This window comes from Pogona vitticeps, chromosome 1, assembly GCF_051106095.1.
Source record: "Pogona vitticeps strain Pit_001003342236 chromosome 1, PviZW2.1, whole genome shotgun sequence".
Lineage (NCBI taxonomy): Eukaryota > Metazoa > Chordata > Lepidosauria > Squamata > Agamidae > Pogona > Pogona vitticeps.
Window position 1 is genome coordinate 68,923,947 of NC_135783.1, and position 27,999 is coordinate 68,951,945.

The following is a 27,999-nucleotide window of genomic DNA, read 5'->3' on the forward strand; positions in this document are numbered from 1 at the left end:
TGGATGTGTTCCTGACAGCCAACCTTGTGCAATAGATCACATGGTTCATGTTAAGGCCCCATGGTTCAGATTGTGTAATCAACTGCACAGTTCACAACTACAGTTCACATTTGCACAATCAATTATGCAGTTCACATTGTGACTGTTGCACACCATACAGTACCTGCAGAAGTACTTCTGCTCTGCATAATTTTTTACTACCACTTTCACAACTTTGCACAATGCAGGCCTATCTGTGTAGTGAAATGTCAGCCATTTTGTATTAAAATAGCAGCCACTGAGACAAAACACAATAACTCATCTTACCACACTTCATTTTTCTGTGATCCTCTACGAACACAGAACTTGTGGTATGCAAGAAACTAGATTATGCAGAGCAAGTGCACTGATGCTCCTAGATGAGCCAATAATGTATTTTATAGGTCAGTGCCCAGACTATGCCAAAATAAGCAGGTATACAAGGTTACTTTGAAATCCAATTAGCTTGATAAATTCCAAGCAAATTTTTAAAAAAAGCTACTAAAGACACCGCATACACCACTTTTTAATATTAAAACTTTATTTAACAGGTTTCAATACTATTACACCTTTAAACAGTATGTTTATAAGACTTGCATCAGGATCTTCTTGTGACTTGTTAGTTTAAGTATACACTCTTTGTTGCTCGTTCATTACGATTCCACCCTCTGTCATAGCGTTTTCAAATTTTTTGACCTGTTTTTTGTTAAAAAGAGAAAGGAATTAAGTCATGATCTTAATTCTGCCAATTAATAGCATTTCCTATATACAGAAAGCATTTTTTAAAATTACTGTGCCTTTCTCCTAAGAAAGAACTCAAGTTGGCTTGCATAATAAAAACACTATATTAAAGCTAAAAAACAGTGAATTATTCAAATATTAAATGAATTAATAACATTATATTAAGAATGAAATATTATATTAAGAATGAAAACAAATTTAGAAACAATATAATGCAAATAATCTCATATTGAAACCTCTCCTGGATATTTTGTCACTAAGGAAAAGCCTGTGAAGAGAAAGGTCTTTGCCTGCTTGTGGAAGGCCAGTAAAGGTGGAGCCAGCCTGTCTTCCTGTGGAAGGGAGTTCCAGAATCTTGGAACAGCAACAGAGGAGGAGGTCCTCTTTCATGCCCCCTGTTAGTTTTTCATACTTTTTCTCCAACCCTTTGAAATATCTTATCCATCCCTCACATACAATATTGCATTTCTTACTTTAAAACTTTGTATTAGTGGTGACACTTAGCATCCCTGTATAGAGATATATCACAGCACGGGGGGGCGGGGGGGACTACCATGTTTCCCTGAAAATAAGACAGGGTCTTATATTAATTTTTCCTCCAGAAAACACATTAGGGCTTATTTTTGGGGTAGGGTTTATATTACGACCATCCTGAAATATCATACTAGGGCTAATTTTCAGGTTAGGTCTTGTTTTCGGGGAAACGGTATATTCTAGCAGCTGACATATTCAGCATTTTTAAATTCAGTGGCCTTAATCCAACATGATGCTTGCTCCATACTAACATACTTGCATTGGGTTATGCTTTTGACACATCTCTTCAGGCAGGCTTTTAAGAATTGCAACTGAGTCCCTGGACACTATTTTAGCAGATAATTTAAATCTTTTCCATGTTTTTATTTTTAATTTAATTTAAAATCATATATTGTTTAATTTGTCTTTTAATATTTAACTTCTTATGTTTTAATTGTGTTAATTTAAATGCTATGAACCGCCTTGTGTCCTTTTGTTGGGAGAAATGCGGCATACAAATAAAACTAATAATACTGCACAAGACGCAGTGCAAACTGCTATTATATATATATATATATATATATGTAATCATATCCACAACTAGTAAAGCATTCAGTTGCACAACTTGGTGCACAAAATATTGGCAACTGCAACAGATCCTGTACTAGTTTAATGACACCATTACAGTGGTGCCTCGCTGTCAAACCTACAGTTCAATGCATTCCAATGGGGGGGAGGGAAATTCACCAAAAATTAACGAAGAGTCAGAACAAAGCCAAGTTAAGTTTGCAAAGGTTTTACAAGGTGCACTAATGATCCCAAGCATTTAAAACAGTTTTTGAACATTTTAAGACACTTTAAAAATAGTGAAAACGGACCTGTCAAAACCATTGAAATGCATTGAATAGGCTTCAATGCATTCCAATGGGGGAAACATTGTTTCACGTAGCAATGTTTCCTATGGCAATTTTCGCTTAAGGACGGTAATCCATTCCCATTGAAACGGATTAACCAGTTTTCAATGCATTCCTATGGGAAATGGTGTTTCGCTTAGCGATGTTTTCCCATAGCGATGTCTTTTTGGGAACCAATTAACATCGTTAAGCGAGGCACCACTGTATTATGTCCAGAAAAGCTCACAGTAAAAGATAAAAGTCTTTAAGGTGCCACATGTTTGTGTATCGTCTTGTTTTTGTTATGTTCCTTTGGATTTTGCCTGATCTGCTTGCACAGACTAACTCTTCTAAACCATTATTGCAATAAGCAGAATCCCATTTTAGGAGAATAGGATATAAATCCAATAAACAAAACAATTAGCACTAGGACTCTGACAAATAGAGGTATAAACTGTGTGTAATTTTATTTATTTATTAAAACTTTAAAGCTCTACAGTAATCAACTTGCCGAAATGCTCTGCTCTGTCCATGGAACGATTGCTCCAAAATGCACAAAATTAATTCCTGCTTCAAGGCACCGTTGCGCAAGCACCCGCCCCACATTCTCACATGCTGTCACACCCGATGTGCTATGAAGGTGTTTCTTTATGGCCCATTCTCGGGTGGAGGCAGAGACTACTATGTGACCACTGGAGCTCTCAACATAGGCCTCCACATGCTTCTGGGTTTGATTGAGTCGCACCCTGAATTAAATGGCAAGAAAAATATAGTCATAATTTAATTTGAAATAATAGCATGCATGTCCATTATCAATGACAAGTTTCCCTATACAGTAATTCTAATTTTAGCAGCAAACATTATGCCTCACATTTAAATGTCCCTATCAAAATACCTACACAATACCATCTTTTCATAATTAAAATGTCACAAATTGAAAGAGTACCTATGCATTAAAAGACAAAAACTTAAGATGTTCAGTAACCATAAGCAGACTTTTCATATGTTCCCACCACTGGAAGGAGGGAGAACAGTTTCAGCTGAATTCTCCTTCCCTTGGCAGCATAGGAGATCAGACAGACCTGTCAGAACTGTATGGGCATTTGCATGAGGAAACAGCAAACATTTTCCGCTTCGTTCTGTATTTTCTGTTTGGTATTTCCAACAATGGGGGCTTTAGCTAAATCTGAATACCTTTAATGAAGGAAGGGCCATTTCTGCTCAAAGAAGGGCAATTCTTAGCCAACGAGTCTCAAAGCTACTCTTTGAAATCAATCAATCAATCAATCAATCAATCAATCAATCAATCCATCCATCCATCCATCCATCCATCCATCCATCCATCCATCCATCCATCCAATTATACTATATATAATTATATATGTATAATTCACTATGAGAGGGAGGGAGGGAGAGAAAGGGAGCATGGTAAAAGGAAAAAAAAACCAGAAATATAATAATTTCACAGGCATTACCAGAACTGGCCACAAGACAGTGCTAAAGACCATGCTATGTATTCTTTACTAACAAGCATTCCTAGACTGGTCTCTGGTTCCCTCTAGTAGCTGGTTTAGGTAACACATGTGATAATTTTTTCCTGGATATTTTTCTTTTAATGTTTAATATTTTCAGACCGTGAATAAGTGAATGAGTAGATGCTCCTTGTTACCTTTCTGTCTACAGTCTTCCTTACCCTGCTAGTTCAGATACTAAGTTTTTTAGAGAAATATACTTCTACCTGTGTTCCTTTAAAATACCATACACAATAATATACAGCACCTAATAAATAAATAAAAATGGGTATAATATTAAATAAATTGAAGGCAAAGAGGGAAGAGAGAGAGAGAGAGAGAGAGAGAGAGAGAGAGAGAGAGAGAGAGAGAGAGGAAGAGGTTGTTCTATATGGTACCCTCTCTATGTGAACTAATACCCAGATTTGGAGTGGGGCAATTCATATGGAGAGCTACCTAGACATATTGTCCTCCTGCTTTTCAGACAGTTGTATTTCCATGTTCAAAGTAATGATAGAGAGCAAGGGCCAAGGGTTATCCTCTTAAAGTATGTAAGCTAAGCTTATGGCCTGAATGATTGGACAGGGCTTTGAAGTATAGCTTTGGAAAGATGTATGCCCACCCTCTGTGTACTGACTGATAGATGATCCAACCACACAATTGGTGCCTCAGCACATCTCTTAAAGAAGCTACTGTGGGTGGAAAATTTCCAAAGATCTGTCCAGCTGTAGAAACCTTTACCCAAGACTTGATCAACTGAATTTAACTAACATCACATGTAGATCTGTTTGTATTTTCCTTGGCAATAATATGATTTCCTATGTATAATGGTTTTTATTATTTTCATTAGTTGCATCTCACATCAACATCTTATTCTGAATTTCTCTTCAACATCCTTTTCATTTGATCACTAGTTATTAGGAATTATTGCTGTATAAAAGTATATGCACTCTTACATGTATTTCTAAGGGCAAACTGCCCCAGAACATAAGAGCTAGCACACAACTAATTGCTTAAAAACATCTTAAGAGCATTTCTAGGGGCTGAGACATCTTTGAAACTACTGTGCATACTTGTTGAGTATTTTATTGGCACCCATGCTTTATTACTAATTATTTTTATGAACCAACCATTTTTTTTAGAAATGGAAAATTTCTAGCAGGAAAGAATAAGTCCAGAAATACAAATAACAACCTAAACCAAGGTCAAATTGTACATTTTGAATATATCAATTAAACCATCATTTCAGCTAAAAGTGAAATTGTTGTTTTTCTTTCAACAATTTGTTAACTTTGGAAAGCTTTTCGCAAAAACCACGTGATTTTCTAACCATTAAATTGAGAGCCTCTCCAATTAAAATTCTATTATGATCCAACAAGGTACTGTAGTTTAGATTTCCAAAGCAAAAATGCAGACATGCTTAGGGATTCCTGTGAGGGACTGAAGCAGAGAGAGTAAGGGTCAAGTTCACAAAGTGAGTCCCACAGTCAAACTGTAATTCTCAGTGAGCAGGGCAATCAAACTTGTGATGTGGGAGGGAGATCAGGTTTGCAATGGAGGAATCTGGCTGGTGGGGGATCAGGTGGGTGATGGGGGGGGGTCTGGCTGGTATAGTAGTCCATGTGTGCATATGCCTTGTGTGTACGATATAATCTAAACTGGGTTGTTTTCAGCCCAACCTGATACAAACAAGGGTTTTCTTGTCATTGATATCTTGTCAGGGGTCTCTAAACTTTTCATACAGGCCACATAATATATTTGTGATATTTTTGAAGGCCGAAGGAATCCCCGCTTGCATACACACGCACACCCATGTCCAGCCGCATGCATGCACCATCACCACTCGCACACACAGACAGGCCAGATATAAAGGCTAGGTGAGCTGGAAGTGGCCTGTGGGCTGTACTTTGGAGACCCCTGCCTTAGATACAGAAGTGCAAGTGTGGAATGAATAGAGGAAGTAACAGCAAATCACTGCAATTTATGGAGACTGGTAAGCAACAGGGCATCAATAACTGTGAAGCAGAATGAGTTTATCAGCATTAAGTGCAAGCCTAAAAATAGGTGAAATCCTCAAAAAACTCATTTTCTGATGAGATTCTTCAAATCTGCAAAAAAAACTACCCCAAGGGACAATGTGAAAAAAAAAGAAATTGCTTCTGTACTGATAATGAATTCACAAAATACACATCAGACGTTTACAAAACTCTGCTATTCTTCATTTCTCTAACACTACCTAAGCCAAAATTCTCGTGTTGGCCATGTGGTTTTCCAGCCTCGTTCCTTCCTTGCCAAAGCTAGGCGTTCCAAATTACGTGGGTTCCGGTTAGTGAAGTCAGCGGCCACAATCTCATTTTCTCTTGTATCTATTTCATCTGCTGAAGAAGGTGTAGAACTGGGAATAGCAGAACTGTATCTAATGGCTAAAAAAAAGGGAAAAACTGTTGCTACATTTATTTAAGGAATGTTGAAAACAATACAATGCACAGTTTTTCAATATAAAACAAAGAACAATTTTACACAGCTCAATGGTTTAGGCATCTGGCTATTGCTCCAGAGGTTGGGAGTTTGATATTCTACTGTACCTCTTGACAGTGCAGCCTTGGGCAAGATGCACAGTCCCCAGAAATACCTATGTATGTACAGCAGATATAAAAAGTTTACATACCCCTATTAAAATGTCAAGTGTCTGTGATGTAAAAAAATGAGACAAAGATAAATCATTTCAGAACTTTTTCCACCTTTAATGAGACCTATGAACTGTACAACTCAGTTGAAGAACAAACTGAAATCTTTTAGGTAGAGGGAAGTAAAAATAAAAAACTGAAATAATATGGTTGCATCTGTGCACACCCTCAGCAGTAAACAATCACATTCAAACTCGTGTTAAGTAGGAGTCAGTACACCCCTGCCATCATTTAAAGTGCCTCTGAGGAATCCCAAATAAAGATCAGCTTTGCTAGTACTGTAGGTCTTTCCTTACATTTTCTTAGTCACATCCTACAGCAGAAGCCATGGTCCGCAGAGAGCTTCCAAAGCATCAGAGGGATCTCATTGTTAAAAGGTGTCAGTCAGGGGAATGGTACAAAAGAATTTCCGAGGCATTAGATATACCATGGAACACAATGAAGATAAGTCATCGTCAAGTGGAGAAAATATGGCAAAATAGTGACATTACAAAGAACTGGACATCCCTGCAAAATTGATGAGAAGACTGGAAGAAAATTGGTCAGGGAGCCTGCCAAGAGGCCTACAGCAACATTAAAGGAGCTGCAGGAATATCTGGCAAGTACTGGCTGTGTAGTACATGTGACAACAGTCTCCTGTATTCTTCATATGTCTGGGCTACACGACTGGACAAAAATTGTCAAGGGGAACCTTTACCTTTACCTATGGGGTAGAGTGGCAAGATGGAAGCCTTTTCTTACAGAGAAAAACATCCAAGCCCGTCTAAATTTGGCAAAAACACATCTGAAGTCTCCCAAAAACATATGGGAAAAAGTATTATGGTCTGATGAAACCAAGGTTGAACTTTTTGGCCATAATTCCAAAAGATATGTTTGGCACAAAAACAACATTGCACATCACCAAAAGAACAGCATACCCACAGTGAAGCATGGTGGCAGCAGCATCATGCTTTGGAGCTGTTTTTCTTCAGCTGGGACAGGGACCTTAGTCAAGGTAGAGGGAATCATGAACAGTTCCAAATACCAGTCAATATTGGCCCAAAACCTTCAGGCTCCTGCTACAAAGCTGAACATGAGGAACTTCCATCTTTCAGCATGCCAATGACCCAAAGCATAGATCCAAATCAACAAAGAAACAGCTTCACCTGAAGAAGATTAACATTTTGGAATGGCCCAGACAGAGCCCAGACTTGAATCTGATTAAATATCTATGGGGTGATCTGAAGAGGGAAGTGCACAGGAGGCACCCTTGCAATCTGACAGATTTGAAGCATTTTTGCAAAAAAAAAAAAAAAAAAAAAAAAAAAAAAAAAATTGCCAAGTCAAGATATGCCATACTGATAGACTCGTATCCAAAAAAGCTGAGTGCTGTAATAAAATCAACAGGTAGTTCAACAAAGTATTAGTTCAAGGGTGTGGACACAGATGCAACCATATTATTTCAGTTTTTTATTTTTACTTTCCTCCACCCAAAAGATTTCAGTTTGTTGTTCAACTGAGTTGTACAGTCTCGTTAAGTGGAAAAAGTTCTGAAATGATTTATCTTTGTCTTTTTTTACATCACAGACACTTGACATTTTAACAGGGGTGTGTAAACTTTTTATATCTACTATATGTATGTCCACATGTATGGATGGAAGGACCCAAGGCGACTTAGACCAATGAAGGCAATGGAAGAAGGGAATAGTAAACTATGTATTCTCTATCTAGAAAACCCTGAAAAGGGTTGCCATCTGTTGGAATTGGCTTGATGGCATGTAATTATTGTTTTAAATAGTTTTCATTATAGGTCATATAGTGGCATACACAAACAAATGAAACTTTAATATTACCTATTCTATTGCTGAAGTGTGGATGCACGGCAATAACTTTCCAAAAGCACGTCGGTTTGTATCACTAAATTTAGTAGAATACTGTATAACCATTTGATTGACAATATATTTAAAATTTCATTCAAAATGTGTTGTTCGCACTGAACCTTGCTTAATTAATTTCATGTCCCAGATTGGCTCTGTTCTCATCCATGTTTCTAATTTAGGTCTTTTGGAGATATTCGGGGAAAGACTCTCAGACGTTCCGATAGCGTCGCGCTCACTTAAATTAAGATCCTTGCTCTCCCCTTTCTGAGTTTCACGCGTCTTTCTGGCCAGACGCGAATCCCAAGGGTTCTGTACCTTGATCAGCTTTCCGGGATGTCCTGGCCGCTGCCCCCAAATGCAAAACCATCCTCTTCAGCGCCATTGTGCCTCGAGAAACGGGGAACAGAACCGTGCCGTACCTAAAGGGCACCCGGGAGCGCCATGTTCACTCCGGCAAGCGCTTCTTTCTACGTTGGCGTAAACCAGAGAAGAAACAAAAGCATTTCCGCCCTGAAAAAAAATGGCGTGCCCTTAAGCCGTTCGGGAAATATATAACGCGGCTTCCGATTGGTCATTGAATGCGGCTGCCTTCGAGGAGGGCCGTGACGGGCTTGTGTATTTGTGGAAGTAATATGTATGGATTCATATTTCTTATTTAAATAGAACTTCTCTCCCCCTCCCCCGAAAGCTTTAAAACTTGCCTTTAAGAAATTAACAGAGAAGTCTTAAGGACAGGTTAGATACGATGTGGGTGTGGAAACACTGATTCACCTATTGTCTGCTTCTCCGGAACACCCTTAAAAATAGTTTCTCAAATAAGGTCTTGGAATCGTCCATTTTAGAAGATGCCTGTTTCAATTCTTCTTAACCCGCCATGTGTGACTGAAACCTTGAGAGGGGAACAAGTGGCTTTACGTCTGGGGCAACCTTTTCTCCTCCCTCACTGGGTGGGCTTTCTTCTATCCTCCACACAGGCAACATCTGCCACTGGGGCTTGATTTGGGAGCGCCAATGTACGCGCATTGGGGAGGGGGGACAACTTGTTTTGTTTTGGCCGTTTGGAAACGGACACATTGAGCGCGTCCCCGCCACCTCCTTCCTGTTCACCAAAGCGCTGCGCTTTTCAGCATTTGGCCGAAAGCAAAACATGCGTAGTCTCTGCATTTGCCGAAATACATTCTTTTTCTCCAACCTCGGCAAGTTGTGGGTAACCATCGAGGAATTAAAATATTGAGGGAGAGGACTGAGAAACGGCCAATTCAATGCGGGCGACTCTTCCTTACTCGTCCAGTCTGAGACAGTGCACTCCCCAGCTTTCTAGAATCTACCAGAACACATTTAACCGCCTCATCCCGTTGCTGCGCAACGCGCGGGGAAGGAGAGGCACTTCTTCCGGCGATCCAATCATAATCGAAAACTCAAAAACGCTCACCATTGTGCTGAGCGTTCGGATTGGTTAGTACTCTTCTGCGTCGCCGCCTTCCTGTGGTGCCCCCCTCCTTGGAGCTAAATCTCCAGGAGGCGCCATCTTGAGAGGCGGGGATATACCCAGAAGGCCCCGCGTCGCTGGCCGTGTGGGTGCCCGCTGTAGTACCGCGCACGTTGTCGCCGCCCGTGGACTCCTCTTTCAGGAACATGGCGTTTGAAGGGCCTTTGTCGGTTTTCGGCGAGCGCAGCACCGGGGAGAACGTCCGTACCCAGAATGGTAACCCTTCAGCCGCCTCCCGGTTTTTTCCCCCCCGAGCGCTCGGCTCTGTTTCTGACGCGCCTCAAGGGGGCCCCACGGCCGCGGCTTTTCTCTGCAGGGTGTGAGGGGCGGGGGGGGAGGGGCGGCTCGCACGCGAGGCCAGCAAGATGGAGCCCCTTTTTCCTGCCCCTGACGGGAAGGGCGCGCCTGTCGGCATGGCGGCGCCCGGAATGGGCAGCCTGGGAGCGGGGCTTGGGTTACGAAAAGGGAGGCATGCTTTCGAGGTGTCTTCCCGGCTTAGGCTGGGATGGATGGCCCTGCCCGCGGCGATGGGATGCGCCCGATCCCACCTCCTCCCGGGCCACCCCTAGCTCGAAACCCGCGTCGGGCTGTAGCCTTGTCGTAGATTTCAAGCCGCCTTCACGTTTCTCACCTTATATCTGTAATATAAGGGGCCCAGCGTGTTATGCTCACAATTGTCTGTGGAAGTCCGGACCCTCATGTTCCTTAGTAGCTGATAGGCAAGCATGGTCTTTTTTTGGCAGTAAAGTTTATATTATACCGACCATTAGCCTTTGATCTTTTAAATAATTAACCCTTGTGTGAGAGAACAACTTATTTTCAGTCAAGTGGCTGCTGAGTTGGCGGCTAAATGAGAATGCAGAAGCCCCGATTCACTTCCTTTTATGGAAACTGCTTGGAAACTTACTGTTTTGTTAGCAAATTGATGTAGTTATGATGTACCTGTTGTTCATTCCTGAGATCTCAATACATTGTTGGTAAATACTAAAATACATTTATAAATTATATTTCTGCACCCTTTTAAAAGTTTCTGTTGCAATAATAAAGAGAAAATTGATTAAAAGATAATTCTAATAGCTTTGACACCTGAGGGACCAGAAACTGAAGAATGATCAAGTAAAATAATACAATACTCTGATACAGGACAAATGTTCTGGGATTGTGGAGAAATTTAGTCAATGCAGCACTTACGTGCATACAATTTATGCTCTACCGGTTGCTCAAAAGAAGATATAGCAAATGGGTGTGATTGATTATGCTGTTGAAATAGCCTGCTTCTGGTCAGAAATAGTCTAATTATATTATTTTAATTTAATTTTAGTTTTACCTATATTTTGTATACTTTAAACTCATAATTTTAATTGTGCAACACTTATACAAATAAAGGCTTATAACATTCTTTTTAATTTAAATGTTTCTTATAGCTGCATATTTTGATATTTGCTAAAGTGATACATTTTCTCTCAAGCTGGAATTCTGTTGCTGTGGTTATTAAGATTTACACAATTTGCTGTGGCTAATTGCTGAAATGGTAAGGCAAATCTTAGTTGCCCACATAAGGACATATGCATACCAGTAGGATTCCAGCCATTACCATTGTTTCAAGGGTGAGGGAATGCTGGGGCTCTGATTTAAGTAAGTACAACATTTTAAGCTCTGTATTATGCACACAGAAGGCCAGAATCCTAAACTGATGTAAGTGCAGCCATGTAACTTGTCATGGGTTTATGGTTGCTGATACTATCACTCATTATTCACTAATCATGTGCCTGGAGTGCTATGGGGATAGATGACTAGCAGCAATTTATACCATTGTACTTGACACAGGTATAATAATTAATACAATTCTGACAAAAGTTTTACAATAACTTGATTTTATTTGTGAGGAAATTTTGTGTGTTTTTTTTTAACCAGTTATGGCTGCCGCTTCAATAGCTAATATTGTGAAGAGTTCTCTTGGTCCAGTTGGTTTGGATAAAATGCTGGTGGATGACATTGGTGTAAGTAGACAATATTTATTATAAGCAGTTATGGTCAGACTCAGACACTTTATGTAACAAACTAATATATCAGAATAGAAAATTGCAATATGTTTTTTATTGAAGCATTTGACATTTGTTTTGGTGCAGAAATTCAGTGCAGTCAAGCTGAAGTGTAGCTCAGAATTAATATTTTACCACACCGTCCTGATTTATTTAGAAGTCACACAATATTTGGGATTTATTGGCAAGTAATGGTACATAGAAATGCATTTAGAAACACTTAAATTGAAAACTACATTCTTCAGTGTAAGTATACTGCACTCATTGGTCCACAGAAAAGTAGTAAGTTGTGTATACTAGGTTACGGGGACTTAAAAAAATTGAAGAGGCTCATAGAAGTGGAAGCAGCAAGTCCAGCCTTCAGCACTTGGTCTGACTTTGGCAAGTGGTGTGCTTTGATCAAACAAGTGTGACACAGAATTAGTTCCATTGCTGGTTTGAACTTCCACATGTGGATGAGGATTGTCCCATTTGTTGTGTGTTGGTCAGTGCTTTGCAGTTCTTAGTATTAGAAGTGAGTCTGGGATTTTTTTGGTTGTTCGCAGTATTAGCCACATAGATCCAAGATAATAAGCTCCCCACTACCCTTCTGCTTTGGAACAGAAAATATGGGGTGGAATTTCATAGGTTTCTTATTTTGTGTAGCACATAAGCCAAGCAAACATTCTCACTGCCCTTCCTTCAGGAAACAGGCCTTGATAGGCTTTTCCTCTCAAGGGTACTCCGACTACCTTTATGAGGCATGTGCCAAAACAAGCAGCCTGCCTGCCTGCATTTCCCGCAAGAAAAAGTGGGCAGAAAGAAGCTTTGTTGATTGCTCTTAGACAGAAGCATTTGTCTCTGCCAGTGTGGGAGGGGCAGAAATTTGGTGTCTACAACTTTTTAGCTTAGTTAGGAAAAATGGCCTAAAGCTGTATAGTCCTGAGAACTCCCTTGCCAAGTTAGAGTGTACATTCTTTGCTCTTAATCCTCCTTCCTTTCTGTGGTGACTCAAAAATAGAGTTGCCCTTTTCTCATGTTACTGTGCACAGAATTGTGATTGTACTGGCATAAATGAAAGATAAGAGAGATGAATAGCACATTTATTTAAAATACAGCTGTCTGTAGATGTATAGTGAAAAAAGTATTCTTGCTCCGAGGTAGTGGACCCTTGCTATTGCCTGGGTTTCTGTTGTGAATTGAATAATTGTTCTCACTATTTTTATTGAAGTTATTTAACCTCCCTGTGACAAACCCAGACCTACTGGTATCTGTCACACAGTTACACTAAGCTGCCACCAACCATTCCCTATAAGAAGTCACACAGACCAGGGATGGATTTTTAAACAATAAAAGAATAAGGTTTATTTTAAATACAAACAGGGTAAATAAAACAATCAGGTGAATAGGATAAAGTAACGTGGCTTATTTCACTCATACATACACACAGTTTGGTTCACCCAGAACCTTAACTTAAAGCACAGACCCTGAACCTATCAGTTCTGGCTAACCAACAGACACCTGAACCTATCAGGTTGGTACTCTGACACACAGTAGTACCCTGTCTGACACACAGACTCCCACAACAGCTTCTTCTTCCCAGCTGCTGCTTCGTCACAACCCAGTGTCTCTCTTAGTGTGTCTTCACCACACAGGCATCACATATTTATACAGTACAGCCCCTCCTCCTGATGTCCCGCCTTCCACTCCCCATAGGATGGAACTTTCCCTCCAAATCCATGACAGACAGGTAACATCAGTGCTGTATGTAACACCTCCCCTCTTTATAAGTTGTTTTGTAGGGGGAAAGCTAACGTGCTTTTCACCAAAAAACAACCTGAATAACACACAACAACAGTTATACATACCATACTTACTTACTCATACTTACATGATAAGTTAACCATAGCAAATAGGCATTTAAACATTTACCATATACATTACATCAATTTACCTTTATTCATACAAACCAATCCAAAAAACAGGTACATTTAACTTTGTGTCATCATTATATACACATAGTCCATGTTCTTTCGCCGTCTTCATTCTTCAGGTCTTCTTGATAAGGCGTCAGCAACACAGTTCACTGACCCTCTGACCACCTTCACTTCAAAGTCATAGTCTTGCAAATTTAAAGCCCACCTCATAAGTTTGCTATTGTGGGTTTTCATTGTCTTTAACCATTGCAGTGGTGAATGGTCAGTGCACAGAACAAAATGTCTTCCCCAGATGTAAGGCTTGGCCTTCTGGAGCGCGTAGACTATGGCCAAACACTCCTTCTCCACGGTTGCCAAATGTCTCTCACCTTTTTGGAGTTTCCTACTCAGGTAGGACACTGGATGCTGGTCACCATTCTCATCCTCCTGGCACAGAACTGCTCCTACCCCGCTGTTAGACGCATCGGTGTAGATGATGAACTCCCGGTCGAAGTCTGGAGCACGCAGGACTGGATAGTTGATTAACGCCTCCTTCAACCTCTGGAACGCCTCCTCACAGTCGCTGGTCCACGGGATGCGGTCATCAGCCTTCTTCCTCGTCAGATCGGTCAGCGGAGCCGCAATCTCGCTAAACCTCGGGATGAACTTTCTGTAGTAGCCCACCAACCCAAGAAATGATTTGACTTTTTTCTTGGTGTTGGGTCTAGGCCAATCACGAACAGCTTCTATTTTGGCCTCCAGGGGTTTTATCATTCCTCCCCCTACCATGTGACCCAAGTATTTTATTTCTGGGCTACCCAGCTGACACTTGCTGGCCTTTACTGTTAGCCCTGCTGCACTTAACCTCTGCAGCACTAACTCCAGGTGTATCAGGTGATCTTCCCAGGTATTACTGAAGATCCCTATGTCGTCAATGTAGGCCACTGTAAAGTCACTGAGCCCTGCCAAGGTCTGGTCCATCAGCCTTTGGAATGTGGCTGGTGCATTTCTGAGACCAAAGCTCAGGACTCGAAACTCATAGAGACCAAAAGGGCTGCAAAAGGCAGTCTTTTCTTGATCCCTGGGATCAATTCTTAATTGCCAATATCCCTTTACCAGGTCCAATGATGAGATGAACCGACAACCCCCTATGGTTTCAATCAGGTTGTCTAGCCTGGGCATTGGGTAGGCATCAGGAGTGGTTACACGGTTTAATTTCCTGTAATCAACACAAAACCTAATGCTCCCATCAGGCTTGTCTACAAGGACTATCGGAGAGGACCAAGGACTAGAAGAGGGGACGATTATGTTCTCCCTCAGCATTTCGTCCAGCTCCTTCCGCACCTTGTCCCTATAGGGTCCCGTTACTCGGTATGGGGATACTGCCTGCGGGGGTGCATCCCCTGTGTGGATCCGATGCATCACTCCCTTCACTATCCCCGGCTTGTTGGAAAACACCTGTTGATATTTACTAAGCAGCATTTTTAGTTCTTGCTGCTGGTCTTGGGTGAGTGCAGGACTGATCTTTACCTCCTCTGGGTTGTATTTTACTTCCCCTCTACCCTCCCAGAAGGGTAATTCAGCTTCCTCACTCTCAGCTGCTTTTATCGCGAATAAAACCCTCTGTTCCCCTCTGTAGTAGGGTTTTAGGGCATTCACATGAACCACCCTCCTTGCTTGGTTCTCCTCCTGCTCTATTAGGTAGTTCAGGTCTGACATCTTGGAAATGACCCTATATGGTCCTGCCCATTTGAGCTGCAGTTTATTCTCTCTGCAGGGCCTAAGCCAAAGCACTTCCTCCCCTGGGTCAAAGTGCCTCTCTCTAGCTTTGTGGTCATACCATGTTTTCTGTCTGACCTTCTGAGCTTGCAGGTTTTCTGCTGCCAGCTCTAGATTTCGCTTTAGGTCATTCATCAAGGTGTCTATGTATGTCACAACGTCTTGTGGGTCATCCTGGGTGATCTGCTCCCAATTTTGTTTGATCAACTCAAGGGGCCCTTTCACCCCTAAGTGTGCAGCAAACATGTCAGTGTGCCCCCTTTGTAAGATCATGGGGCGATACTTTTCAGGTACCACCAGCTGACTTCTGATCCCATCTCCCCCTTTTGAGATATTCCTCAGGGTTTCTCTATATAAAATCCCCTTTTTCTCCAGAAATCTCACTGGGGTTTCAGGTGTTAGCTGGGCGTCAGTCACTTGTTCAAAACACTTTTGGAGAGTGGCGTCTGCCTTTTGCTCCTGTCCAAATCTGCTGTCTGTGGTTAAGGTTTCCACCACAGCTTCTGAACTCCCCTCTGCTTCAGTCTCTGGCTCATCATTACCCCCCTGAACTGTCCCCGTGGTGGCTTGTGAGCGTGTAATCACTAGCACCCGTTTCACATGTTCAGCCAGGTCATTTCCCACGAGCACGGCTGCTGGCAGAGTCGGTGAAATCGCTAGCCGCCAAGCTCCCCTCCAGCCTTGAAAGTTGACAGGTACCTCTGCTACTGGCAGAGAGATTACCTGCCCCTCAATCCCTGCCACCTTCATGCTCTCATTTGGGATTATAAACTCCCGAGGAATAATATCTGGATGGCACAGGGTTACCTGGGAACAAGTGTCCCGCAGCCCCCTATACTGACGGTCAAGTATTCCTACGTCCACCCCTGCTGTCTCAAACAACTGAGAATCTGTTTTTATCAGCAAGCAGCGTTTTACCTCCACAAGAGGACCATTTTCCTCAGCCTGATCAGCAGAGGTAGCTGTTCCAGACTGAGTAGCCATGGCAACAGGCTCCCTCAGTGACACTGAGCCTTGCTCTTTCTGGACACAGAACACAGCTTTTGGCTTGGTCCCACTAGCATTCTGAGGCACCATTCCTTTTAGCTGCTTTAATTTCTCACATTCTGAGATTAGATGACCCTTTCCCTGACAGAAATAACATTTTCTGGTGTATTTTGATTCTCTCTCATCTTGTTTTTGTTTTCCCTCCAAAATCTGAGGTCTTGGTTTCATGTCTGAGGGCTTCCCTTCACCATGGGCCCCTCCCCCTTGCTGGCTTTTCCCTTTTATTCTCAAATCCAGCTCCTTTTGCTTGGCCTCAAACTCAGCCCTGATCTGTAAAATTTCTTCCTCAGCCCTAGCTTTTATCTCTTTTACTTTTTCTTCCGTCTTATCTCTGATTTCTTTTAATTTAATGTCTTTTTGCTGATTATATTTTTCAAGATCTTGCTCACTTTGTCTGGCCTGAGCCTCATACTTTTCTTTCTTTGACATTTCTTCCACTGATAAATTGTTAATAAACTTATTTAGGAACTTCAATTCTAATTGTACCATTCTAATTTGGAGTTTCAGTTCCATCTGTTTGATCCTCATGTCCATTCCCCTTGTCTTGGCATCTGCCTCTGCCTGACTGATTTCAGCTCTTTCTTTTCTTCTGATTTCCATTTCCCTCACCCTCAGTTCATTCTGTTGGGCTAGGATCAATTTTCTGAGTTCTGGGTTCTGCTCTCCTGTGCTGTCACCCTGCACTGAGCCAAATTCATCCTCAGAACCTTGGTCAATCTGGGGGTCTTTCACTTCACTCATTTCGGCCATCTGGCTTCGAGTCAAGGGCATAATCCCCCCTCAGAACAGGCTGCTTTAAAAAGTCAAGCCTCAGAATAAAACGACCACTTTTTTCCTTTTTGCCTCAGAACCAGCTCTCCCTAGAGATTGCTGCTGTTCTTCAGCACTAACTTGCAACAGTATCAAGTCAGAGCCTACCCCCCTCTGCTGGGCCTCTCAGCTGGCAAGCTAGATCACTGTTACTACGCAGTTTTGCCTCAGCTTTTTCCCGCCAAAACTAGGCTGCCTCAGAGCACCTTAATCTAAGTCTCCCCAGTTGGCACGTTCTTCTACTAGCGCACCTCCCCGTGAGGTACACCTAGAAGATTACCTACGCGCCTCAGACTGTCCCTGACTAGATCCCCCTTGCTCTGGGCACACTTGCCAAGGCTTTGCTGGACCGCTGGACAACTGGACCAGTCGTATCCCACACGCTGGACACCAATCAATGTGACAAACCCAGACCTACTGGTATCTGTCACACAGTTACACTAAGCTGCCACCAACCATTCCCTATAAGAAGTCACACAGACCAGGGATGGATTTTTAAACAATAAAAGAATAAGGTTTATTTTAAATACAAACAGGGTAAATAAAACAATCAGGTGAATAGGATAAAGTAACGTGGCTTATTTCACTCATACATACACACAGTTTGGTTCACCCAGAACCTTAACTTAAAGCACAGACCCTGAACCTATCAGTTCTGGCTAACCAACAGACACCTGAACCTATCAGGTTGGTACTCTGACACACAGTAGTACCCTGTCTGACACACAGACTCCCACAACAGCTTCTTCTTCCCAGCTGCTGCTTCGTCACAACCCAGTGTCTCTCTTAGTGTGTCTTCACCACACAGGCATCACATATTTATACAGTACAGCCCCTCCTCCTGATGTCCCGCCTTCCACTCCCCATAGGATGGAACTTTCCCTCCAAATCCATGACAGACAGGTAACATCAGTGCTTGCCCTTTTCTCATGTTACTGTGCACAGAATTGTGATTGTACTGGCATAAATGAAAGATAAGAGAGATGAATAGCACATTTATTTAAAATACAGCTGTCTGTAGATGTATAGTGAAAAAAGTATTCTTGCTCCGAGGTAGTGGACCCTTGCTATTGCCTGGGTTTCTGTTGTGAATTGAATAATTGTTCTCACTATTTTTATTGAAGTTATTTAACCTCCCAAATCCTGTTGTTATTTTATGCCCGTATAACAGAAGCAACACAACTTCTGCTGGCAAATTGCCACCGATTAAAAGGTCAGCAAAGATACTACAGTGGTGCCTCGCTTGACGAGGATAATCCATTCCAGCAAAATTGCTGTAGAACGAAATCATTGTCAAGCGAAAGTAAAAAGCCCATTGAAATGGATTAAAACCTGGTTAATGCATTCCAATGGGCGAAATACCTCAGTGTCCAGCGAAGATCCTCCATAGGGCAGCCATTTTCCGGTGCCTGTAATGCTTGGAATCCGCCCTAAAACACAGCGGGGAGCGATTTTTCACAGTGGGTGGCCATTTTGAAGATCTGATGATCAGCTGTTTTGATCCTCGTTAAGCGAAAAATCGGTTTCCGAAGCAGGGTACCGATCATCCTAAAGCGCATTTTCCCTATTAAAACATTGTTTTGTGATCGGTGCCCCACTTGACGGTTACCTCGTTAGACGTCAAAATCGCTTTATGATGAGTTTTTTGCAATCGCTATTGCGATCGCAAAACGATGGTCCCAATGTTGTTTTTTTTTTTTTTTTTTTTTTTTTTGGCTTGACGTTGATTAGGAGCCTGCTTCGTGAACCGTTTGTTCGCGAAACAATAATTTTTCCGGCTCTGCAAAATTTTTCCTGCTCCCTTCGTAAAATGGCTTCCTTCCCTTCTCAAAATAGCTGCTTTCTGGATGGAAGCTTCGCATTACAGCGAATTAGAACAGCTGATCGGCGGTTCTCTATGGGCGATCTTCGCTGGACGATGAGGTATTTCCCCCATTGGAATGCATTGACCAGGTTTCAGTGTATTCTAATTTTTTTTCGCTTGACGACAATTTCACATAACAGCGATTTTCCTGGAACGGATTATCGTTGTCAAGCGGGGCACCACTGTATATGTTGTGTGCTGACTCGCATGACCACCCAGCTAATAACATCTTTGTTGCCTTCTTGTGGCAGGTCACCACCAAAAGTTACACCGTTTGGTTTGTGCACAGAAGTGCAGCTAATACAATTTTGGCCAGCTTCATGATAATTAAACTTGTTAATTTGCATGACCAACTTTTTTGTGTTTGGAATCCCAGGATGTAACCATTACTAATGATGGTGCGACAATTCTGAAGTTGCTAGAGGTCGAACATCCTGCTGCAAAAGTTCTGTGTGAACTAGCAGAACTACAAGACAAAGAAGTTGGAGATGGGACCACCTCTGTGGTATGTGAACTATAAATAAGAGGTTAGGAGTTTTGGACTGTTGTAAGTCAAGCTTTGAAATCTAAGGGTCAATAAAACTGACATTTGATACATAGAATTATGAATGATCAGAAATGGGTTTGTCTCTATTTTAATAATGAATAGAAGTTTGACCCACAAATCCTAGTCTGATTGTTCAGGTGCTTTACCTTAGAGAACCGAAAAGATATGATATATCTTTGAACAGATTATGAGTCTAGAACAGCTACAAAACCATGTAAGTTTAGCCCTAAATCTGAAGAAAACTTTCCCATTTGACTACCACTTAATTTACACTATAAAGTAAGTGGCTATGCTTATGGGATAAAGAAATGACTGCCAGAGTCTGAAGGAGGAGATTGACTGTTTCTTTTTCCTATATGAAATGGCAGAACATCCTGTTAGGTGTGAAACGTGTCAGGAGGAAGTTCACTGTATTGATTTAGTGGTAGAACTGTTTGTTGCAAATTGATGTGATCATACAGCCAAAGGATAGAATAAATTGGGAACAAAGAATCTTGTAGAACTGAAAGAAGCTCTGTTTGAATAGACTTGCATTTGTATGTCACAGGAATGTTCCATCTCACACTCTAAAAGTTAATCAATTCTTTCTTGTATGTATGAAAGCTTTTTCTTGTTTTTCTTTCCTGGTACGTTTACTGGTTCGAAGCTGCTTTGGAATAGCCAAGCCTAAGGACAACAAGAGTAGGTGAAGGGACCATCATTCCCTCCAGAGCAGTTAGAAGTAGCAAATTTCATTTTGCTTGTTTGGGGGAAAAAATTGCATTTGAAATATTGTCTGGCTCAGCAGTGGGATCAGTAGATTAATAGACCAGAGCATGATTCTGTGTCTGTGGCCAAGACAATCTCATAGTTTAACCTTTTCAGGTACTCAGTATCTAGAATCCTCTTTGTCCCTGCCTTCATTTCATATTTAGCTCTATCAATCACTCTTATTTGGTAGTAGAATTACATCCTGGTCAGAATGGTAACAAATAGATATTGGTGCCATTGAAGTGGAGAGAAACTATGTAATTTCGCTGTACTGAGTTGTGTAAGTACTAGGAGTGTATGATGGATGCCTGAATTTAAGACATATATAGGGACTTATTTTCTCCTCTTCTTTTTAAGCAGAACTACAGATCAAGTTTCATTTCACTGGTCATTCATTTTGATTTAGTTTCGTTTAGCAATGTGAGGACTAGCTCACCCTGAAGATTTCCAAGGCTAATTTAAATTGTCCTCTCTGCCATAGGACCTCCCTGCATGTTCATACCTTTTGCACACTTTTCATAGAACAGTTGACAGATTGCTAGTTTATGTATCTTCTCTCTCTAACAGGTAATTATTGCTGCCGAGCTTTTGAAAAATGCAGATGAGTTGGTTAAACAGAAAATTCACCCCACTTCCATCATCAGTGGCTATCGTCTTGCTTGCAAGTAAGAAATTGTTTGTGAGCAAAATCTACTGTGGTCAGTGTCAGACTTTGTGTATGTGTGTGTGGTTTATTTTGTGTTTTTTTTAAATGAAATATTTAAAGCATGGGGCAGTGAAATATTTTCCCTCATTAATACTACCTTTCTTAAGATACTGGTTTGCTAAACAATCCCCACTATTACAAGGAGAATGACTGGGAACCAGAGAGAGAGAGCATTGTCTACATTGGCATCGTGCCTGTGGGATGCTCTTCCCAAGAAAGTTTGTTGGGCACCTGCTTTGCTGTCAATTAGTGCCAAGTAACAACATCTGCTTCCTTGGGCTTCAAGAGATTCAGACAAAGCAATCTTGTATATTAGAATGGGAATTGTACAATATGTGGGGTGTATGTTACCTACCACAGTTGCCAAAGTCTGCCATCACCAGAAACACTTCAATTTTAAATTGGGCAGTTGTTTCTTTAGAAGCCTCTGCAGGTATGACTTACCATTGTAATGCCTCTTCATGCAGAAAAGGAGAAAGTTCGTGTTCAGGCAGGTTTTGTGCACAACTGTGAAGAAGCAGTTGTATTGTGATAAAAAGTGTCAAAGATCCTGAACTCCAGCCAACACTGTAGAGCATCTTGAACACATAGCCTTGGGTTATAGATACCTGGTTGGCATTTCTAAGTGCTATGTTAGTGTGTATGCCTCTTTTGTCCTTCCCATAGCAGATGTCCACACTATAATCATACACACCCCTTCTCATTGGGAGTGCAGTGTAATTCAGTATGCAGTGACTGCACATCTCCAGTAAGACCAAAAAGCTTGTGGCTGTTTATCGGTGCAGCGTGTTTGGTCTTGCAAACAGTGTGCTAAACTGCATGTGAAAACGTGGCCCACGTTTGAGATATCAATCTCTGTTCTTGGAAGAAGGAGAGTATTAAAACAGCATAATTGAGACACGGCATATACATATCACAAAGTGTATGTGAATGAGAGGCATGAGAACAGGGCAAATGAGTGGAAAAGTCAAGTCACATGTATGTTAGATAGTATTGGTGTTCAGTTTTCTGAGACACAGAATGCTGATTGCCCATTGAAAACGGTATACATTTCAGAAATACATATTTTAGTTCTTACAGTATTTATGAGAGTAAAATACTATTTCTTGACAGTGGAACACTTGAGAATATTGAATATTAAATTCTTATCTATAAAACTGCTGTTTTTATTCAACAGGGAAGCAGTACGTTACATCAACGAGAATCTGGTTATTAACTCGGATGAGTTGGGCAGGGATTGCCTTATTAATGCAGCAAAAACATCAATGTCCTCCAAAATCATAGGAATGTATCCTTTAGTTTACAGTGTAAAGCAGCAATGGCAAACCTATGGCACGTGTGCCACAGCTGGCAAGCAGAGCCCTCTCTGTTGGTATGCGAACCTCTCTATTGGTACGTGAACGTGGGATTGGAAGACGAGAAATACCCGTCCTCCAATCCCACATTTCGGGAAGAACTCTTGGGAAGGGAGGGAGAGTCAAGATGGCAACGTCTGATGCCTCCACAAACACACACACATAGACACCATGCATGGAAATACCCGGCTCCTGCCAGCTGTGTTTTTTAAGGATTGCAGCCAGAGGCGGGGCAGGGAGTGTCCTGAGGAGGTGTTAGAGGTTCTGCAGTTGGAAGAGTGGGATGTTTCAGAATGGTTGTGGTTGGTTTTGTGTGGCAGTTTGGGCACTCAGGCTCAAAATAGTTCACAATCACTGGTGTAAAGTGTAAATTTGGGAAACAGTTTCTCTGCAACATCAAGTACATTTAGGTGAAAATAATGTTTTGTTTATTCTTAGATTTAACAGTGAGAAGGCATAAGGCATGGTTAAATCCCATTGTGTATAGCATTGCCTCGGAATGTCTTTTCAGAGCACTCTCATCTATAAAATGATAAGAGCCTTTGCTCCTGTGAAGCTTTTCTTGGGATTTGTGTTTTTTCATAGCATATATGCAGTAAATTTGATGCACATACCTATATTCACCTTAACAGTGTTCTTTTAGTGACAGTGACTTCTTTGCTAATATGGTAGTGGACGCTGCTCTTGCAGTTAAATACACAGATCAAAAGGGGCAAGCACGTTATCCAATCAATTCCATCAATGTTTTAAAGGCACATGGTCGCAGTCAGAAAGAGAGCATTCTTGTAAATGGCTATGCCTTGAACTGTGTCGTGGGTTCCCAAGGTAAGGTCAGCTTCTTTACTCAACAAAGCAGTGTAATGATTTCAAATGTGTAAAAATTTAGGAGCAAATCTTTCAAGATCTTTCAAGTTAAGTAAGTCACCGGGATGTTGTAAGTCGTTTTATTGCTTACTAAAAATCATACAAGTCGAACTTACAAATTGAAACTTGGCAGCGGTAATCTGCTAATACTACTATGAAGTTTTATGAACATTATTGATGTAGTTGTCATTGGCAGTCTTAATTTTAAGCAGTAATGCAAGTTTTTAAAGTTTTCCTGACACTTTAAAGCCTTGATAGCAACTGCTAATAAAGTTATTTTCTGCATGCTCAGCCTGTTTGATTTCATTCTGAATCTAGCATGCTGCCACTGATTCAGTGTCTCCAATGGATCTAGTGGGTTAAATATATTTTATTGCACATAATCGTATGGTCAGAGTATGCGTTATTAACTTGATGGGGAGCCATGTTATCCCTCTCACAAGACACAGGATTCTTGAAGCAGAATTCTGTTTATCATCCAGGAGCTGTTGTATGAGATTTTGAAGGGTTCTTTTTGGGTAAGGTGAATCAGAGAGAATGGAGAATTTAAGAAATGAGACCATTTAGAGAGTAAGTGAAAAATACCAAACAGGAGGAAAAAAACAAGAGGGAGAACTGTTCTCACTCTGTATTCATTCAAGAGCTTCTGGTCCAGAGAGCAACGGGTGAAGCCAATCGTTACATTCCATCCAGGGGCTAAGGTAGCAGCAGGCCTTGTACGTATTCACACTAGGATTTTATTTCTCTGTAGCTTATTTGTATTACCAGGACTTCATTCTAAGTTGATATTTAGTCTTGTACTCTAAAGATATACCTACAATTGTGTGAATCTTGTTATTTAGTCCAGTGTTTAAGAAGAGGAAATTCTGGAAAATAATAATGCAAGTCTTCTTAACACTGAGAATTTTACACTCTCAGATGCTGTTAAATTTTATTCAAATAACGAATCTTAGGTATGTCTTCCTTTTTCTTTTTCTTTTAGGTATGCCCAAAAGAATAGTTAATGCAAAGATAGCATGTCTTGACTTCAGCCTTCAAAAAACTAAAATGAAGCTTGGTGTTCAGGTGGTAATTACAGACCCTGAGAAGCTGGACCAGATTAGGCAGAGGTATGTTGTGGGCAGCCTTTTACACTAAAATATACAATTCCTACTAGAATGCACAGATTTCAGGGATTTGTATTAAACACATGTAACTTAAAAGTTAGCTGTTTTAGTCATCTATCAAAACATGGTAAAAACAACTGGAGATAATGCAGAGTTATTAGGATTATACGGCAGTCTGTTCCAAATCATAGCACTATTTTTGTTAAGTTGTAGAAAAACTTTAATGTTATTTGCTATTTTGTTACTTTGTTGTTTTTTGTTACTTGTAAACCAACTAGAGTGGCATTGGCTGCCAGATGGATGGTATATAAATCAAATAAATAAATAAAATAAAATTTAGGTTGGCTGTAAAATATTTTAAAGTGTGTTCACAAGAACACTGATTTGAGAGAAATGTCGGGAGAAATCCAGATAACCCTTTTTATTTCATCCTCCCAGCACTTTTTGTTTGTTTGTTTTGTTCCATGGCAAAAATCTGAATGGTCTTAGTGGAGCTGTTAAACCATATTTTGGTTCAGTCTTTGAACATATAGCTCAGCTGTGTAAGGAGCTACTCTTGTTATCTGCATTAGTTTAGCACTGAGTTCTATTTCTATTGATTTTTCTTATTTATCGAGTTCTATTTCTCTGTTGCTAGATGGTGGGCTTGGATGGGAAGAAATCATGTCCTGTCTTAACTGACCTATGATTGAAGTGCTACACATATAGTAGCTTTCAGATTACTGTATATTAGTGTAATGGTTTTAAACATGGAACTAATCCATGTCAAATATTGCATACAGAGAGGCCGACATCACTAAGGAGAAAATTCAGAAGATCTTAGCTACTGGTGCAAATGTTATTCTGACCACCGGTGGCATTGATGACATGTGTCTGAAATACTTTGTGGATGCTGGTGCTATGGCAGTACGCAGAGTTCTAAAAAGAGATCTTAAACGCATTGCTAAGGCATCTGGAGGTAATTATAGAAACATCTGTGCTATAACTAATGTTCCCATTACTATTGTTGCAGAGGTTAAATATGAATGGTACTGATACTTGATGGACCTATATGTGTATATATATATATATATATATACACACACACAAACTTATTTGATGGGCCTAATTGGGGGTCGTTTGTTGCTAATATATACATAATTTGGGGATTGTTTGTTGTGATGTAAAGAGATGGCTTTGTAGAATATAGTAAGAGCCTTTTTATTTTGTTTTAAAACCAGCCACTGTTTGTTCTACACTGGCAAATCTGGAAGGTGAAGAAACATTTGAAGCATCGATGCTGGGACAAGCAGAAGAAGTGGTTCAGGAAAGAATCTGTGATGATGAATTAATTTTAATCAAAAAGTAAGGACATGCCTATCTTAAAATTATTAGTATTAGCACATTTTGCTACATTTCTTAACATACTTCCCATATAATTGCTTCCATGCTGTTTTCAAGTAGTGTGGGCAGTTATACGCGTGGGATAAATGATCCTCAATTCCCAGTAGAGAGTATGGTGGGACAGGGAATGTCTCAGCTTTGCAAAGGGACTTGAACATAATTCAACTTGTTGATTGCACATGCAAACCTAATAACCTGGAGCCCCAAAAATCCTTGAATGGTTTCGATAGCGATTTGTTAATGGAATGCTTGACAAATAATTTAGGAGAAGCCAACTTTCACTTTTGTACCTTTCTGAAACAGTACTAAGGCTCGGACTTCAGCTGCCATAATACTGCGAGGAGCGAATGACTTCATGTGTGATGAGATGGAGCGGTCCCTACATGATGCTCTTTGTGTTGTGAAAAGAGTATTAGAGTCAAAGTCTGTGGTTCCAGGAGGTGGTGCAGTTGAAGCAGCCCTTTCCATTTATCTGGAAAACTATGCAACTAGCATGGTAAGTGTCTACTCAGTGTTCAACAAGTATTTTTCTCCCTGTAAACCAGCTGTTGTCAGTTTAATTTTGTAAGAGCAGCCACAATATTTTTGTTGTAAGTTATCTTGAGAATATTTTGTTTTTAAAGCAGATTAAAGAGAAACTGAAATAAACTTAACTCTTGACTAGTGTATAATATGGGGTAACTGGTGTGGTGTAGTAGATAATGAACTGGGTTTGAATTCCAACTCAGCCATGGAAGTTCACAGGGGAGTGGAACTGGTAAAACCACTCCTTAAATATCATTTATCTTGAAAACCCTATTAGGGTCAGTATAAGTTGGTTCCAACTTGATGGCACATAATACATAATATAAAATTGGACATTTAAAAATCTACATTAGGTGAATCTGAACAAACTATCATTCCCCATAAAACATGGATTGATGTTTTGGTAATGTAATAGAATAGTAATAGAATCTTCTTTTTCCAATTAGGGTTCACGTGAACAGCTGGCTATTGCAGAGTTTGCAAGATCTCTTCTGGTTATCCCAAACACTTTAGCCGTCAATGCTGCTCAAGATGCTATAGACCTTGTTGCAAAACTCAGGGCATTTCACAATGAAGCTCAAGTGAATCCAGAACGCAAAAATCTGAAATGGTAGGTTGCAAAGGAAGAAGAAACATGGGTTGGTAGCATAATCAGTGAATGACAAACTACTGTGTTAAGTATGCAGCTAACAGTGGTAGTTTTGTAGCATACAACTGGCAATTTCTTTGAAAATATGTTAAGTTCTTGCTCTAAAGCAGTTTGCGTGTAGCCTTAATGTGAGTACTACAGGAGATGAGCAACAAAATGACTATGACTTAACTCCTATTCAGGTGTCAGAAAAAAGTTAATTTGAATGTAGGTGCACAGAGATAGTTTTGCTATTGCTATTCCATTTTCTGTTCTCATCACCTGAAGGATGATAGTCAGGTGCGCATAATTGGGAAACCTGATGCTTCAGAATATCTAGTTATATAGAGATTCAAGGTGTTATGGAAGTTTTTTCTTCAGGCACTCATCCTCCCAGCAGCAAGCAGAGGGGGTAGATAACTCCCATTCATGTGTAGGGTTAGATACAGTGGATAAAATATGGGGGAGGGGGCTAGATTTTTTCCTGTTATTGTGTGAGAAAATTCAGGAGAGTCTCATGTTAGTTTGAAATTAAAACATGAATTTACTCTGCAAAAGATTACCAACCATTATTTTTAAAATATATATTTCTGTATAAAGCTGATCATTTTTGCTTTTTATTTTTTGAAGGATTGGTCTTGATTTAGTCAATGGGAAACCACGTGACAACAAGCAGGCTGGTGTATATGAACCTACTGTTGTCAAAACAAAGAGTTTGAAATTTGCAACAGAAGCTGCAATTACTATCCTTCGAATTGATGATCTTATTAAACTGCAGCCTGAAAGTAAAGGTGATAAAGGAGGGAGCTATGAAGATGCAGTTCACTCTGGAGAAATCGAAGACTAGTTGTATTTTATTTAACCATTCCTGTAACATTCTTTCTAATGTTGTATTTAGTAGTGTATGTTTAGAGAAAAGATGTTGGACATTTGTCTGGCCAGAAAATAAATGAAAGAAGACAGCCATATTTTATATTTATTTCAACA

The 27,999-nt window shown here is 40.5% G+C and overlaps 2 protein-coding genes and 1 non-coding gene across 3 annotated transcripts; 2 read left to right on the top strand and 1 right to left on the bottom strand.

Annotated features, from left to right (window-relative positions):
- Nucleotides 1-541: 541 nt before the first annotated feature.
- Nucleotides 542-8,775, bottom strand: MRPL18 (mitochondrial ribosomal protein L18). The gene is made up of 4 exons (XM_072994721.2): nt 8,538-8,775; nt 5,913-6,099; nt 2,677-2,911; nt 542-714 (listed from the first exon to the last, which is right to left on the bottom strand). The coding sequence occupies exons 1-4, from the start codon at nt 8,602-8,604 to the stop codon at nt 643-645; spliced, it is 561 nt and encodes a 186-aa protein (XP_072850822.2). The 5' UTR covers nt 8,605-8,775; the 3' UTR covers nt 542-642.
- A 968-nt stretch (nt 8,776-9,743) lies between these two features.
- Nucleotides 9,744-27,978, top strand: TCP1 (t-complex 1). Its single transcript, XM_072994717.2, has 12 exons — nt 9,744-9,927; nt 11,626-11,711; nt 19,525-19,653; nt 21,013-21,110; nt 22,329-22,439; nt 23,150-23,331; nt 24,353-24,479; nt 25,259-25,434; nt 25,697-25,820; nt 26,163-26,355; nt 26,831-26,994; nt 27,643-27,978. Exons 1-12 carry the CDS (start codon nt 9,858-9,860, stop codon nt 27,857-27,859), a joined length of 1,677 nt encoding a protein of 558 aa, XP_072850818.1. The 5' UTR covers nt 9,744-9,857; the 3' UTR covers nt 27,860-27,978.
- On the top strand, nt 19,939-20,074 carry LOC140703634 (small nucleolar RNA SNORA29). The gene has a single exon (XR_012082936.2). It is a non-coding gene; the product is annotated as a small nucleolar RNA SNORA29 (small nucleolar RNA).
- Nucleotides 27,979-27,999: the final 21 nt, after the last annotated feature.

Coding starts and splice junctions, on each gene's coding strand:
- TCP1 (XM_072994717.2), top strand. CDS start 9,858: ATGGCGTTTGAAGGGCCTTTGTCGGTTTTCGGCGAGCGCAGCACCGGG. Junction 21,111..22,328: donor GGCTATCGTCTTGCTTGCAA/GTAAGAAATTGT, acceptor TTTATTCAACAG/GGAAGCAGTACGTTACATCA. Junction 25,821..26,162: donor GAATTAATTTTAATCAAAAA/GTAAGGACATGC, acceptor TTTCTGAAACAG/TACTAAGGCTCGGACTTCAG.
- MRPL18 (XM_072994721.2), bottom strand. CDS start 8,604: ATGGCGCTGAAGAGGATGGTTTTGCATTTGGGGGCAGCGGCCAGGACA. Junction 6,100..8,537: donor ATCCCGGAAAGCTGATCAAG/GTACAGAACCCT, acceptor CCTTTTTTTTAG/CCATTAGATACAGTTCTGCT. Junction 715..2,676: donor GGACAGAGCAGAGCATTTCG/GCAAGTTGATTA, acceptor AACAAAAAACAG/GTCAAAAAATTTGAAAACGC.